Source organism: Dendropsophus ebraccatus, chromosome 15 (assembly GCF_027789765.1).
Source record: "Dendropsophus ebraccatus isolate aDenEbr1 chromosome 15, aDenEbr1.pat, whole genome shotgun sequence".
NCBI lineage: Eukaryota > Metazoa > Chordata > Amphibia > Anura > Hylidae > Dendropsophus > Dendropsophus ebraccatus.
In genome coordinates this window covers 34242561-34259800 of record NC_091468.1, presented here as the reverse complement: position 1 = coordinate 34259800, position 17240 = coordinate 34242561, and the positions used below count along the sequence as shown (strand labels likewise).

Genomic DNA, 17240 nt, shown 5'->3' with positions numbered 1-17240 from the left:
GTTTAAATTTCCCCTCCAACTTGCTTAAATTTCTGCGACACACCTAAAGGGTTAATACATTTAGGAAATATTACTTTGAATACTTTGAGGGGTGCAGTTTTTACAATGGAGGGATTTATGGGGGTAACGAACATACAGGCCCCACAAATCCACTGCAGAACTGAACTGGTCCCTAAAAAAAATCTGAATTTGAAATTTTCCTGTAAAAGGACGTTCACCAAATGATGTCACCATAAAGCAGACATGTTGTAGATGTTGCAGTAATAATTAGTTTATGTGGCATGACTATCTTTCTCAGAAAAAGAGAATTTTGAATATAAAGGATTGTAAATTTTTCTTAATTCTCATAATGTTGTGTTTTTTACACCAACCAAAGTATACCACAAACATAAAGAGGTATGCCACAAAAAACAATCTCAGAATAACCGGAATAGTTAAAAGCATCGCTTAGTTATCACTACATAAAGAGACAGGTCAGATTTGAAAAATAGACCCTGGGCATTAAGGCCAAAACAGGCTGCGGAGGCAAGGGGTTAATAGCAAAAATATACCCCTCTGCCACATCATCAGCTGGTCAATCGCAGCTGAGTAGCTGATGACGCGGCAGAGGGGGGCCGGCATGAGGGATGGCCGGAGCCGTCTGTCTGGACTCTCTAAGATGACGTCGTCAACACAAAATGGCGGCCGGGGTCGACAGCGAATACGTAAGTATAATGCACCACACTTCCGGGGTGGGGGAAACATGGGGAAGGGGGCCATTCACTGAAATAACGCACATTACAAAGTTGTATAACTTTGTAATGTGTGTTATTCAGTGAATAAATGTTAAACGCCGCACTACCGCTTTAACAAAGATCATTTTGTAAGGTTCTATTTGCAATGGTGTAACATTTGGGGAGGTTTTTAGCATGCTCTTTTGTGTTGTTGAAGTATTTTTCACATGTAGATCCATTAAGGGATTCAAACAGAGCCATTCATTGAGTAAAATGACGTCATCTTAAGTATTCATGGAACTGAAACTACTTTGAATAGTTCATATTTTTCAGAAGTGTCTTGTAAGGACTCTAGTACCCCGTTCATATATATCTTCCAAATGCTCAATATCTTTAGATATCTATGGGGATAAATATATTTCTCCCATGCAATATTGCAATATAGAGGGTAAACAGACAGTTAATTTAAATCCAGCCATTTTTGTCCATACTTAAATCCTGTTTTCATTGATCCACTATGCTATAATAAGCTGGAACTAGGGGAACAGATATAGAAACCACATTTAGGTAGCAATTGTCAATTTTTATCTTTATTTTTATTAAGAAAACAATATATTTTACCGCAGTAGAATAAAAAGCTCTAGGATGTTAGTTTTAATTTACACTAAGCTTATTCTTCTATTGTAGATTCTTCTGCAGTGTGTTAATCGGGGATAGGAAATTTCCAGAGGCTAAAGGACAAAACAAGAAAGAAGCAAGAAAGAATGCTGCACATTTGGCATTAAAAATGCTAAAGCGTGAATATCCTGGGGATTCTCAGGTATGCTACTTTTACTATAACAAACAGTAAATAAGTATAGGTCTAGTGAATGTCTATTGCTAGCACGGCCAGCATAAAGGCTGCGAAGGGGTTGTCTCACAAAACTGAATAGTTTTAAATGGAGTCATTATATTAACCCCTTCACGTCAGCCATCTGTATATATACGTTCCTATTGCACATGCCCCGTGCAGTAGGAATGTACATATACGTTCCTGACTGACAGGGGCTTTGTGATGAGAACGGGATCGCTGCAGGGACAGCGATCCCGCTCTCATCTGTGTACAGCACCGGAGATGATGAGGATCAGCGGCGATTCCGCAGCTGACCCCCATTAACCCCTTAGTGACCGCCGAAACGGCGGTCACTAATGGGCCGGTGCCGCCGCTGTATTTCATCTCCCCCCACCGTGAATCCACGGTGGGGGGAGATGAAATAAGTAAAAATCAGACCCCAGATCAGCCCCCTAGTGCCCCAGTCACTAACCCCCCCTCCCGCGGCGGCCATCGGATCCAAGATGGCCGCCGCGATCACTGTGAACAGACTAATGTCTGTTCACAGTGATCAAAAAAGAAAAATGAATGAAAGCCCCATGCTCTCCGCCACCGGAGGTAGCGGAGAGCATGGGGCAGTCATCGGGACCCCCCCTGTGGGGTCCCGCTACAAGCGATCAGCGGTATATACTATATACCGCTGATCGCTTGTGCCATGTGCTCCAGGCACTTTTTATCCCCTGTCACCATGAATGATTGGTGACAGGGGATAAAAAGTGATGTCCCCCCACCCCCCAAGTCGCCCCCCACCCCCCCTGTCACCCCCGTCCCCCAGTCACCCTCCCTTCCCCATATACTCACCGGATCCACGGAGCTCCTTCCTCTTCGGTGTCCTGGCTGGTTATGAAGTGCGCATGCGCTCCACAACCAGCCAAGCTCTGAAAATTTAAAGTGACAGAGACCAATTTGGTCTCTGTCACTGAACTATGATTACTGTGATAGAAAATATCACAGTAATCATAGTAATACAGTGAAAATGAATGTATAAAGTACAAAAAGTGACAAACATACAAAAAAATAAAACACACACTTTTTATTATAGTAATAATTACAGTTTACTCCCAAATTACCCCTAACCCCCAGCCAGATTACCCGTAACCACCGCAGGTTGCCCGTAACCACCGCACGTTGCCCGTAACCACCCCAGGTTCTCCGTAATCACGACAGATTGCACGTAACCCCCCAGATTACCCGTAACCACCGCACGTTGCCCGTAACCACCGCACGTTGCCCGTAACCACCACACATTGCCAGTGACCCCCTCCAGATTGTCCGTAATCACCCCAGATTGCCTGTAACCACCCCAAATTACATGTAACCACCCCAGATTAGCTATAAGCACTTCACTCTATCCGTAACAATTCTAGATTGTCTGTAATCATGCCAGATTACATGTAACCCCCCAGATTGCACGCAACCACCGCACGTCGCCTCTGACCACCGCACGTCGCCTCTGACCACCGCACGTCGCCTCTGACCACCGCACGTCGCCTCTGACCACCGCACGTCGCCTCTGACCACCGCACGTCGCCTCTGACCACCGCACGTCGCCTCTGACCACGTACGTCGCCTATGACCACCGCACCTTGCCTCTGACCACCGCACGTCGCCTATGACCACCGCACATCGCTTATGACCACCGCACCTTGCATCTGACCACCGCACCTTGCCTCTAACCACCCCAAATTGCCAGTGACCCCCTCCAGATTGCCCGTAACCACGCCAGATTACAGGTACCCACCTCAGATTACCTATTAGCACTTCAGTTTATCCGTAACCACAGCAGGTTGCCTGTAACCACCCCAGATTGTCCGCAACCACCCCAGATTGTCCGTAACCACAGCAGGTTGCCTGTAACCATACCAGATTGTCTGTAACCACAGCAGGTTGTCCGTATTCACCCCACGTTGCCCATAACCACCCCAGGTTGCCTCTAACCACCCCAGGTTGCCTCTAACCACCCCAGGTTGCCTCTAACCACCCCAGGTTGCCTGTGACCACCCCATGTTGACCGTATCCACCCCAGATTATCCGTATCCACCCCAGATTATCCGTAACCACCCCAGATTACCCGTAACCACCCCAGATTGCCCGAAACCACCCCAGACTGCCCGTAACCACCCCAGACTGCCCGTAACCACCCCAGACTGCCCGTAACCACCCCAGACTGCCCGTAACCACCCCAGACTGCCCGTAACCACCCCAGACTGCCCGTAACCACCCCAGACTGCCCGTAACCACCCCAGACTGCCCGTAACCACCCCAGACTGCCCGTAACCACCCCAGACTGCCCGTAACCACCCCAGACTGCCCGTAACCACCCCAGACTGCCCGTAACCACCCCAGACTGCCCGTAACCACCCCAGACTGCCCGTAACCACCCCAGACTGCCCGTAACCACCCCAGACTGCCCGTAACCACCTCAGACTGCCCGTAACCACCTCAGACTGCCCGTAACCACCTCTAGATTACCCGGAACCACCCCAGACTGTCCGTAACCACCCCACATTAGCTGTAATCTAATTTTTTTTATTGTATTTTAGTAACTGCGCTATTCTAATAACTGTTACTAGCTGCGGTTTTGTTCCAGCAAATTGGCGCTCCTTCCCTTCTGAGCCCTGCTGTGTGCCCATACAGTGGTTTATGCCCACATATGGGGTACCGTTGTACTCAGGAGAACCTGAGTTACAGATTTTGGGGTACATTTTTTATCCTGTTCCTTGTGAAATTTAGAAATTTCAAACTAAACCAACATATTTTTGGAAAAATTCAAGTTTTTCATTTTTACTGGCCAATTTTGAATACTTTCCTCTAATACCTGTGGGGCCAAAATGCTCATCCTACCCCAAGATGAATTCTTTGAGGGGTGTACTTTCCGAAATGGGGTGACTTTTGGGGGGATTCTATTCTGTAGACACTACAGGGGCACTACAAATGCACCTGGTGCTCAGAAACTTCTTCAGAAAAATCTGCAGAGAAAATGCTAATTGGCGCTCCTTCCCTTCTGAGCCCGGCTGTGTGCCCATACAGTGGTTTATGCCCACATATGGGGTACCGTTCTACTCAGGAGACCCTGCGTTACAGATTTTGGGGTGAATTTTCTCTCCTGTTCCTCGTGAAATTGAGAAATTTCCAACTAAAGGAACATATTATTGGAAAAATTCGAGTTTTTCATTTTTACTGTCTACTTTTGAATACTTTCCTCTAATACCTGTGGGGTCAAAATGCTCACCACACCCCAAAATGAATTCTTTGAGGGGTGCACTTTCCAAAATGGGGTGACTTATGGCGAGATTTTACTCCGCTGGCACTACAGGGGCTCTGCAAACCCACCTGGCGCTCAGAAACTTCTTCAGGAAAATCTGCATTGAAAAAGCTAATTGGCGCTCCTTCCCTTCTGAGCCCCGCTGTGTGCCCATGCAGTGGTTTATGCTCACATATGAGGTACCGTTGTACTCATGAGAACCTGCGTTACAAATTTTGGGGTACTTTTTTTCTCTTTTTCCTCGTGAAATTGAAAAATTTCAAACTAAAGGAACATATTATTGGAAAAAATTTGAGTTTTTCATTTTTACTGTCTAATTTTGAATACTTTCCTCTAACACCTGTGGGGTCAAATTGCTCATCCTACCCCAAGATGAATTCTTTGAGGGGTGTACTTTCCAAAATGGGGTGACTTATGGGGTTTTTTCTCTCTGCTGACACTACAGGGGCACTGCAAATGCACCTGGCGCTCGGAAACTTCTTCAGCAAAATCTGCAATGGAAAAGCTAATTGGCGCTCCTTCCCTTCTGAGCCCTGCTGTGTGCCCATGCAGTGGTTTACGCCCACATATGGGGTACCGTAGTACTCAAGAGAACATGTGTTACAAATTTTGGGGTGCTTTTTCTCTCATGTTCCTTTTGAAAATGAGAAACTTTAATCTAAATGTATATAATTATTGGAAAATTTAAATTTTTCATTTTTTTACAGCCTAATGGTGAATACTTTCCTCCAGCCCCTGTAGGGTTAAAATGCTCATTATACCCCTAGATTAATTCTTTAAGGTGTCTAGTTTCCAAAATGGGGTCACTTATGGGGGTTTCCAGTATACAAACCTCCTAAATCAACTTAAAATAAGAACTGGTCCCTAAAAAAAATCAGTTTTGGAAACTTTCACGAAAATGTGGTAATTTGTAGATACATTTCTAACCCCCGTAACACCCTAAAAAAAGTAAATATTAAGCCAGAATAAAGGACATATCGGTAATGTGACTTAGTAACTAATTTATGTAATACAACTTTCTTTTTTTAGAAGCAGAGAATTTCAAAGTTCATAAAATGCTAATTTTTTCAATTTTTCATGATATTTTGATGTTTTTCACAAAAAACACACAAAGTAGTGACCAAATTTTGCCACTAATATAAAGTGCCATATGTGACGAAAAAACAATCTCAGAATCGCTAGCATACGTTAAAGCATCACTGAGCTATAAGCGCATAAAGTGAGACAGGTCAGATTTTGAAAAATGAGCCTGGTCTTTTAGGTGCAAATAGGCTTGGTCTTGAAGGGGTTAAAGGAGAAGTCTGGAAAAAATCTTTATTAAAGCATTGTATTGCCCGACAAAAGTTATACAATTCCCCAATATACACTTATTAAGGGAAATGCATCAAGGCTTCACTTCCTGGATAAAATGGTGATGTCACGACCTGACTCCCAGAACTGTGCGGGCTGTGGCTGCTGGAGAGGATGATGGCAGGGGGATGCTCAGTGTCCCTCCAGTGCCCTGTGTCCTTCAGTGTCCCCCTGCTATCATCCTCTCCTTTACATGAAACATATTTCAAATGTACAAGCATTTCTGAAAATGAATAAATGAGAGATATAAACTAGATATACACGATGTAAATTGGCATGGCATAATGCTAACAGTTACCATACACTTATATACATATTTCCCAGACAAAATAAATTGCTACATAAAACTTTGGTATCACAAATGTGGTATCACTGTAATCCTAATGGTCCAAAGATTATATTTAGTATTTTATTTTTCCCGCACAGTAAATTTAATATTAAAAGAAAAATAAATTAAATGTTTTCACTATCCCTGCAACAAAATGGTTAATAAAAGCTAATCAATAAGTTACATAAATCCTAAAGTGGTGGCAGTAAAAAGTTGAATATTTTCTGCAAAAAATAAGCCTTTATATAAAGGTATAGCTTTTCAAAGGCGACGATGAAAAAAGTAAGAAAATTGCTTGGTCACGAAGGCCTAGAATAGACCAATCACTAATCGGTAATATCATCTTGTGACTTTTTGTTCATTCTAGTTACAACAGATACCAGGATTAGATGATGTAGAAGAAGCAAATTCCCATTCTGAAAGGTAATTCCATGTTCTTTATATGATAAATGTTTCAGCTAAAAGTGGGTTATGTAAAACGTCTATGGAGTTCATCTCCTGCAGTGAGGAGCAAGACCAGTAGAGAAGCACTTAGCTTAGTGCTTCACCTGGCACATCCCAGCGATCAGTGGAAGTCACAGCATCCAGACCCCGACTGATCAAAAGTTTTGACATATCTTTATGACTAGTCACTTATAAAAATCCTGCCACTAGTCACCTCCACCTCCCCACGTGATGGAAGTTATCCTATAATAAGCTTATAGTCATGACATTCTTTTCTGGAATTATTCAAGGTATTCAGTGGGTAAGTCAACTTGATGTCTGTAACTTTTCAGCCAATGTAATTTTTCTATTTCGAATCATCAATTCAGTATAATGAATATGAACTTAATGGGGGAGATTTATCAAAGGGTGTAAAATTTAGACTGGTGCAAACTGCCCACAGCAACCAATCACAGCTCAGCTTTCCTTTCAGCACTGCCTAAAGCTGAGCTGTGATTGGTTGCTGTGGGCAGTTTGCACCAGTCTAAATTTTACACCCTTTGATAAATCTCCCCCAATGACTTCAACCTAAGTGTATGTAAATTTACAACTTCAGCTGTATATATCTACCTTATTACTTTATAGTCCATTCTTGTTTAAGCACACAGGGGACGGAAAATGAACAATTGCAGCCAGAAAGCAGTGATTCCCAGGTATTGTGAAATTTGCTTAGTAACTTGGAATTTTCTTTTATTACTAATATAACATTATCACAAATAGTATGGCTTTATGGCATGCTTTTGTAAGATATACCACTGGCACGATGTAGTTCTTTCTTTCTCAGTGTAGTATTGTATCCCTCTCCCCTGAGTAATAATGCCCCCCCCCCCCCCCCGTGCCTCTGTACAATAATAATACTCCTTTAGCCCCTCCATATAGTAATAATGGCTCTCATGCCTCTATGCAATAATAGTGTCTCCACATATGCCTCCCTATGCTTCTATACAGTAATAATGTCCCTTTAACCCCCCTGTCATAGTAATCCTGCCACCTGTGCAGCCATGGAAGAATAATTGCTCCATGTTCCCCCGCATATAGTAATAATGCCCCCATGCATCAGTACCAATAATGCGCCATTATGATGTGTGTAGGTGTGTGTGTGTGTTTGCGGGGGGGGGGGGGGGGGGGGGGGGAGAATAAAAATAATAATTATCTAGCCCAGACATATTTTGTGTCAAGAGGGGGTGAGACAGTAGCTATAGCCTCAAAACACCTAATTACTTGCTTTGAGCAATATATTGACCTACGTGTGGCTATTTAACAATACAAAAACCATTTTGGGTGGAGTACCCCTTTAATTCCTACCAAATATTTTTCTTGTTTGATAGATTAACTTAATACAAGCAGGTAAAATGTGTTCAGTATAGAATCATTTTAAACTATTTTTTTTTTCTATGCAGTTAAATGCAAATTATCTGGCATTGTTCAATGAATTTTGCCAGAGAAATGAATGCTTGGATTCTAGTTTTGTGGATGAGCGCAGAGGACTTCCCCATATACCAGAGTAAGTGACAATAATTAGGGATGTGGTTCTTGTCTCTGATCCTACATCCTGTGATTTTATTCAGTTATTTGATAACAGGATCTCTTGTAAAGAATTAGCATATCAAAATGTAACTATTTACCTGGACACTGTGGACGTGAATAGGATACAGGGCACCGTTTATGTACTGTTGAAGAGGACAGACTATAAAGAACTGCTCCTGCCTTCAGTACAGGGTCTGCATCATTACAGATACGTTTTCTGTGCCCCTTTTTCTCTGGTTGATTGATAGGATCTGTTATTTGGGTCCTGTGACTGTCATGGTGTTTTTGGAGGGAAAACTAAACAAGTGGTGCAATATCTTGTATCGTGGTACCAGTGGAACTGTAGGTCAAAGCTGAAGTAGGTTGTTTATAAAGAAAAGTTTTGCAGAAAAACTATAACATTTTGTCCTAGTTGCACATTTGGTTAAACTTATTCTTGTTTTGTAGATTTTTCTGCAGTGTGTTAATTGGGAAAAGGAAATTTCCTGAAGCTAGAGGACAAAACAAGAAAGAAGCAAGGAAGAACGCTGCACATTTGGCATTAAAAGTGCTAAAGCCGGAATATCCTGGGGATTCTCAGGTATGCTACTTTAATAAACTGTCAGCACCGGCAGCATAAATTTCCATGAAACAGTTAGTGGTGGCCAATTTGCAGTTTAGCTTTTCGCCTTTTCAGGTTTTTTTAAGTTTGTAAAATTCCGACATGCAGCATTACCAATAATGGTAATGTTTTTGGAGCTTAGCATTATTCATTTTAAAATGTATTGACGGGGTCGTGACTCCCGCCAAGGACAGGGGTCACTTTAATAGTGGTCAGTCACTTGCTCCAAATCATTCAGGCACACTAAAAAAGACTCTGACGCAAAATTCAGCTTCAATCTCAGTCCCTGCAGTGTTAGCCCTTGGGATCATCACACGGCACTGAGGTTTTTTATAGAGAAAATAATAGTTTACACACAGTACAAAGAAAGGGCGTGTTTAAAGCAGATAGTAAGCATATCTATGTTGTCCCTCGCTGTATTCTGAAATGTTCTCTTCGTGATCACAGCAGCTCCTTTGTTATGCCTCACATCTTGTTACTATTGTATCAGCTCTCAGGCATACTTGGCAAGATACAGGCACCATCTTAAATTGCATAAGCATTGCTTGTCCGTTTAAAGGAAAATATAATTTCTCAATATAAAAGTATAAAAACATAGAACTACCCTCACAGTACCACCAAAGTTTTTGCCCACTCAATCTTCAGCTCCAGTGTGGAGAGACGTTGTCCACACTGGGACGTCGGGTTACTGAGGCAACTGATGGCCAGCCTATTAATTAAATGAGTGCTTGAGCACAGGACTGTCTGAGCATCGGCCGGTTGTCTTGGTAACTGTATTAGCCAGCATGACTGAGCTGAAAATTGTGCGGACAGATACTTTGGAAACTTAACCTCTTAAGGACCCATGACGTACCGGTACGTGGGTCCTTTAAGAGGGCGCCACGGACCGGCCGCATGCGATCGGGAGAGATGGCCTGCAGTGTATAATACACTGCAGGCCATCTCTCCCTGTCGGCATGGGAAGTTGTTAACCCCCCCGCCCCCCCCCCCCCCCCCATGCCGACGATCGCCGCTATTGGCTTATCAGTTCAGATCAGCCAATAGCGGCGATCGGAACCTTTCCGGGCCATCGATGACCCGGAAAAAAATGGCGGTCGGTGCTGTCCGAGGAAGGCACCGACCGCCATTACTGCAAAAAGTAATGGTGGTCACGGTGTCACCGGCCCGATCGCCGTGAACGGCGATCAAAGTTCCCAAAAGTTATAAATACTTGCTCCGGACCCCTCAGCTAGGTAGCTGAGGGGTCCAGAGCAGGTATTTGTACATTACTCACCTGTCCCGGGGTCCTGATCGGCGTCTTCCGGGTTCGCGGCGTCCTCGTCTTCTGGTCGGGTCTTCGGCTCCTTCCGTGACGTCCCGTTCAGCTTTTTTCGGCTATTTTCGGCTCCAGCGTCGTCTTTTTTCGGATCTTGCGCTCTGCTGCCCCCTAGCGGCTGATAAGTGTAATACACGTATCAGCCACTATAGGGATGTTCAGTATGTAATAAAGGTTTTTTTTTGTTTTTTTTTATATTTTCCGCACCCTATCGCCGCTGAGTGTTGATCAGCATCGCACGAAAGTGCGCTGCTAATCAGCAACTCCTCCTTTTTGGCATAGGGTGTTTTTTTTCTATATCCTACTGCCACGGTCTGCTGATAAGTGCCGCACATAAGTGTGGCACTTATCAGCAACACCACTTTTGGCGTAGTTTTTTTTTATTTTATACTTACTGTAAAAAACACGTAAAAAAACACTACATTACACCACACTACACTACATTGAATAAAGTTTGACATTACACCACTACATACCCCATATACCAATCCCTATATAAAAGTGGCCCCCGGCGTGTTTTCGGTATCGGACGCATACGCTATTATTGCCTCCGACACCGAAACAGCCAGTGAGGATGAATGAATGGGGGATCCTTCGTTCCTCCATTCATCCTCATCCTCCAATGACGTATCTGGGGGTAGCGTAGCGTACGCTGCCTCCCAGACACGTCTTTTCCGCCAGTACCGTCCCAATAAGAGATGACGGTATGGCGTGAAATTCTACTAACTCTGTGAGAGTACCTCAGGGTACACTTACAGATTTAGGGTACGTGCACACTGAGGAATGGCGAAGGATAACCCTTTGTGCATTCCGCAGCTGGCACCCGCTGGCGGACTGATGCAGGCGCGTGTCTCCACCCGTGTCATAGACTCCATGTTATGCACGGGCGAATTCCATCGAATCCGCCCGTGCATAGAATGGAGTCTATGTCACGGACGGAGACGCGCGCTCGCATCAGTCCGCCGGTGGGTGCCAGCTGCGAAATGCACAAAGGGTTATCCTTCGCCATTCCGCAGTGTGCACGTACCCTTAGAGTGAAGGAAGAGACACCCGAATCCAGCCCCCAGATGTCCCTCCCCATCCTTGGAGTTGGTGGGGAGATCATTCGGGAACTGATCTTCCCACTGCTGGATAAAGGTTACCACCCGTACGGGGATAACTTTTATACCAGCACCCCCTCTTCCGGTCCCTCGCTGCCTGAGCTACTGTAGCTTGCGGCACGATCCGAAAATATCAGAAGCAGTAATAGAGCCCTAATATTTAGCAGCCATGAAGCGGACCCAACGCTTCTGGATATGAAGGACCCTGTATCGCACCAGGGCAACATTTTCCAGGTGACGTCCTTCACACTGGAAAAGAGGAGACCCCAGAAGAAGAGCAGAGTGTGGTGTAACAGGGGGATCAGGAAGGACGCCATTTTCCAGTGTGACGCCTGTCCTGATCACCCCGGCCTCTGCATACTGGATCGCTTCAAGGCGTACCACACGTCATCGGAGTTCCACATATTCTAAATTCTGTCCCTTATTCCTATTTCAGGGGTCACGTTGATCCAGGGACTATTCTGATTGCCATTATGGAGTTGGGAAGGAATTTTTTCCCTGTGATGAGGCTACTGTTGTCTGCCTTACGAGGGTTTTTTGCCTTCCTCTGGATCAACACAGGTTGAGTTTGATGGACACCTGTCATTTTCAACCTTATAAACTAATAATTGGCCTAATACCCCCAAATAAATTAGAATTGTCCCTTTTCCCCAGCTAAATAGGTATGGCCGCTATTCCCATTAGAGGATGCCATGATGCAATTACAAAGCCTCTGTGCGGCCAGGACAGTAGAAACCCCCCACAAGTGACCCCATTCTGGAAACTACACCCCATAAGGAATCTAACAAGGGGGGCAGCGGGTATATGGCCCCCTGGTGACGGCCACATTTGGGACGTGAAAATGAAAAAAATGGTATTTTTTATTTTCACGGCACATGTTCTACACATGTGCCCGTCACCAGTGGGGTCCATATGCTCACTGTACCCCTCGTTAGATTCCTTATGGGGTGTAATTTCCAGAATGGGGTCACTTGTGGGGGGTTTCTACTGTCCTGGCAGCACAGGAGTTTTGTAATAGCGACATGGCCTCCATCCTCCATTCCAGCCTCTAAATGGTGCTCTGTCCCTTTGGTGGCTTGCCCTGTGCCCATATGGCACATTATGTCCACATGTGGGGTATTTTCGTACTCAGGGGAAATTACCCTACACGTTTTGAGTTTATTTTTTTTTTTTTAACCTCTTGTGGAAATGGAAAAAAATCAAGGCTAGACCAACATTTAGTGTAATTTTTTTTTTTTTTAATTTTTACTCTAAATCATTGATCTTGTCATGATTTTTTCATTTTCACAAGGGGCTAAAAGATAAAAAAAAAACACAATGTGTAGAGCAATTTCCCCTGAGTACGGAAATACCCCACATGTGCACATAAAGCACCATGCGGGTGCAGGGTAAGCCTCCAAAGAGAAGGAGCGCCACTTGGCTTTTGGAGGCTGGATTTGGCTGGAATGGATTTCGAGGGGCCATGTTGCATTTAAAAGGCCCCTGTGTTGCCAAGACAGTTGAAACCCCCCCACAAGTGACCCTATTATGGAAACTACACCCCTCAAGGAATGTAACAAGGGGTGTATTGAGCATATGGACCCCACTGGTGACGGGCACAAATGTGGAACAATGTGGCGTGAAAATGAAATATTACATTTTGTACACTATAATGTTGGTTTAGCCTTGAATTTATCATTTTCACAAGGGGTTAAAAGAGAAAAAAAACACAAAATGTGTAGAGCAATTTCCCCCGAGTCCGTAAATACCCCACATGTGGACATAAAACGCCATGTGGGCGCAGGGCAAGCCTCCAAAGAGAAACAGAGCCATTTGGATTTTGGAGGTTGGATTTGGCTAGAATGGATGATGAACGCCATATAGCATTTACAGAGCCCTCGTGCTGCCAAAACACTGGAAACCCCCCACAAGTGACCCCATTCTGGAAACTACACCCCACAAGGAACCTAACAAGGGGTGCAGTGAGGATATGGACCTCTTGATGACAGGCACATTTGTGCCGTGAAAGTGAAAAAATGAAAATTTTCACTTTCACGTCACATTGTTCCACATTTGTGCCCGTCACCAGTGGGGTCCATATCCTCATTGCACCCCTTGTTAGATTCCTTGAGGGGTGTAGTTTCCAGAATGGGGTCCCTTGTGGGGGGGTTCCAGTGTTTTGGCAGCACGAGGGCTCTGTAAATGCGACGTGCCCCTTGAAATCTATTCCAGTGAAATGCAGCTTCCAAAAGCCAATTGGCGCTCCTTCCCTTTGGAGGCTCGTCCTGCGCCTTCTTGAAGGCTAGAACAACATTTTAGTGTAAAAAATACTTTTGTCTTTTTTCACGCCATATTGTTCGGAAAATCTGTGAAGCAACTGTGGGGTCCAAATGCTCACCGCACCCCTTGTTACATTCCTTGAGGGGTGTAGTTTTCTAAATGGTGTCCCTTTTAGAGGTGTTTTTTTTAGGTTTTGGCACCCCAGAGCCTCTGCCAACCTGAAGTGGTACAGTCAGAAATGACCAAATATAACGGAGCCATTGAAATTCACTAGGCGCTCCCTTATAGCTGAGGCTTGTGGTTGCGTCAAATAGCGCAATAGGGCCACATATGGGGTATTTCTATAAACTGCAGAAACGGGGCAATAAATATTGGGGTGCATTTCTCTGGTAATAGGTTCATAATTATGAAAAATATTGGATTACAATAAAATCTCTGCACAGAAAATTAAAATTTTCAAATTTCTTACACACTTAGCTTTTATTTCTGTGACTCCCCTAAAGGGTTAAAAAAGTTTATGGATCTGCTTTTGCAGAGTTTGGGGGGTGCAGTTTCTGAAATGGGGTGCTTTGTCGGGCTTTCTAACACACAGTCCCCTCAAATACACTTTAAACCTGAACAGGTCCCTAAAAATATCTGATTTTGAAATTTTACTGAAAATTTGGAAATTTGCTGCTAATGTTTTATGCTTTCTATTGTCTAAAAAAAATGAAAGTTTAATAAATGCCGCCAACATAAAGTAGACATGTTGCTAATGCTATTTAATATATAATTTGTGTGGTATAACCATTTTCTGTATAAGCAGAAAGGTTTCAAAGTTGGAAAAATGCATTTTTTCACAATTTTTCACGATATTTTGGGTTTTTTCATAAAGATTCGTTATGAGTATCGACTCCAATTTACTAGAAATGTGAAGTACAATATGTCACGAGAAAACAATCTCAGAATTGTCCGGATAGGTAAAAGTATCCCGAAGTTATTAATGAATACAGTGACACAGGTCATATTCATAAAATTTGCTCCGGTCCTTAAGGGGTTAAAGTGTCACTGTCGTTAAAATTTTTATTGCAGAAATCAATAGTCCAGGCGATTTTAAGAAATTTGTAATTGGGTTTATTAGCCGAAAAATGAATTTTTATTATGAAAAAGCAGTTTGAAGCTCTCCCCCCTGTCTTCATGGTTTTCCTATGGAGAGAGAAAGTAAAAGCAGCAAAACAGGACAACAAAGAGTTAATTTACATTCACATCGCAGGCTCTCTTTTCTGACAGTCACCAGGACCTCTCTGACCTCTAATTAGGGCTGTGAATAGCTCCCCCACTGAGCAATCCTTTGTTCTTGGCTCTCAGCTGCCGGCTAATCTCGCTCCTTCCCCCTCCCCCCTCCCCTCTTCATAGACCAGACAGATCCGACTGATGAAAAAACAGTCGAGATTTCCTGATTCTGACGAGTGGACAGCAGAAAGGAGGGGGGGGGGGACCTGGGAAAAGGCTTTTTACATGTAGATAATGGCATATTTGGCTAATAAACCTAATTACAAAGTGTCTTAAAATTTTTTTTGGCAGAAATCAATAGTCCAGGCGATTTTAAGAAACTTTGTAATTAGGTTTATTAGCCAAATATGCCATTATCTGCATGTAAAAAGCCGTTTCCCAGGTCCCCCCCTCCCCTCCTTTCTGCTGTCCACTCGTCAGAATCAGGAAATCTCGACTGCTTTTTCATCAGTCGGATCTGTCTGGTCTATGAAGAGGGGAGGGGGGAGGGGGAGGGAGCAAGATTAGCCGGCAGCTGAGAGCCAAGAACAAAGGATTGCTCAGTGGGGGAGCTATTCAGAGCCCTAATTAGAGGTCAGAGAGGTCCTGGTGACTGTCAGAAAAGAGAGCCTGCGATGTGAATGTAAATTAACTCTTTGTTGTCCTGTTTTGCTGCTTTTACTTTCTCTCTCCATAGGAAAACCATGAAGACAGGGGGGAGAGCTTCAAACTGCTTTTTCACGATAAAAATTCATTTTTCGGCTAATAAACCCAATTACAAAGTTTCTTAAAATCGCCTGGACTATTGATTTCTGCAAAAAAAAAATTTAACGACTGTGACACTTTAAAGGAAAAGGTGGATGATTCTAAATTTCATTACAGAGGAATATTGTTTTATATTTTAAAATTAAAAATTTCAGTGTACTTTTTTTTTTTCTTCTGTGATCTCTTAACAAGTGTCGCCTAGTGGATCTAACTAACAAGGCAGCCATGGAGTCCTTTAGAGGTCCCCTGGCTGCCATCACATGCTATTTGCAGTCTGTGATTGTATTGTGGGAGAAGAACAGATCAGAAACCAGAGTGGCTCAGCATCCGTCAGATACCTCCCTAGATGCTGCAGTCAGTATTGACTGCGTCATCTAGGGAGTTTAAGGAAAGTTTACAGTAGGCTTTGCCCCCTTGCCCACTCTACTTCCTCTCCCAACAAATGATGTTATAACTGTTTAATCTTTCTAGTTACAACTGATCCCAGGACTAGATGATGTAGAAGAAGCAGTAGAAACTAATTTCAAGTCTGAAAGGTAAATCAGTTTCCATTATGCTATATATGTTTTGTTTGGTGGTAGATTCTATAGAAAGTCTCCTACAGTTAGGTGAGAGGTTGAGAAGCACTTAGCAGAGCCCTTCTCCCAGCTCGTTCTAGCCATCAGTGGAGGTAACAGCGCTCAAACTTTTTTCTACATTTTTTCACTAACATTTGAGACATTTGTCATCTCCAGTTACCTCACACGATATCAAGTAGATTTCCTAAACAACTTCATACAACTATTTGTTGATGTCATGGAATCCATGCAGAGGATAAATGAGTTTTAATGACTTTAACCTACATGGATGTCAACTTATGACTTCAATCTATTTCTTGCAGTCCTGAAGGCCGTTCTTGTTTAACCATACAGGGGATGGAAAATAAATCTTTACAGCCAGAAAAAAGAGATTCCCTGGTACTGTGAAATATTCTTATTCTGAATCATTAAAAAGTCTTTAGTTCCTTGAATTTTAATGTTTTATTGTTTTAATAACACTAAGGTTATGTTCACTCGCCAGATGCATAAAATAAAGAATATGGCTGTAATTTTAAGGTTCAAATACAACCGTATTTTTTATAATAATAATCTTTTTTATGTGATCTACAATGAAGCAGTTTGAAAATTGTCTGGCAGTGCACAAACCGTATAGAATAATGACCATAAATAGTAAACATGCTTATTATTTATTACTTTTATTATGATTATTTTTTTTAACCTGTTCACACATCACATTAGATTTAGGACTGTTCTTATTTGTATCATTGGGGGACATAGAAGAACCTGGGTGATGGATGCTGCCACTAGACATTAGGCAAAAAGTTGTAGCTTCCTACAGAGTACACCTTTCCTCAAGAGACTTCTAGGTGGGAA

General features: G+C 43.2%; 1 protein-coding gene across 1 annotated transcript in view; it reads left to right on the top strand.

Moving 5' to 3' along the window:
- LOC138774376 (interferon-induced, double-stranded RNA-activated protein kinase-like) overlaps positions 1–17240 on the top strand; it is an 82780-nt gene that overhangs the window by 29475 nt on the left and 36065 nt on the right. Inside the window, exons 11-17 of the mRNA XM_069955169.1 lie at positions 1401–1533; positions 6895–6950; positions 7612–7663; positions 8411–8514; positions 8985–9117; positions 16300–16364; positions 16709–16784. Coding sequence (XP_069811270.1) covers positions 1401–1533; positions 6895–6950; positions 7612–7663; positions 8411–8514; positions 8985–9117; positions 16300–16364; positions 16709–16784 — 619 coding nt within the window. The remainder of the gene's footprint in view (positions 1–1400; positions 1534–6894; positions 6951–7611; positions 7664–8410; positions 8515–8984; positions 9118–16299; positions 16365–16708; positions 16785–17240) is intronic.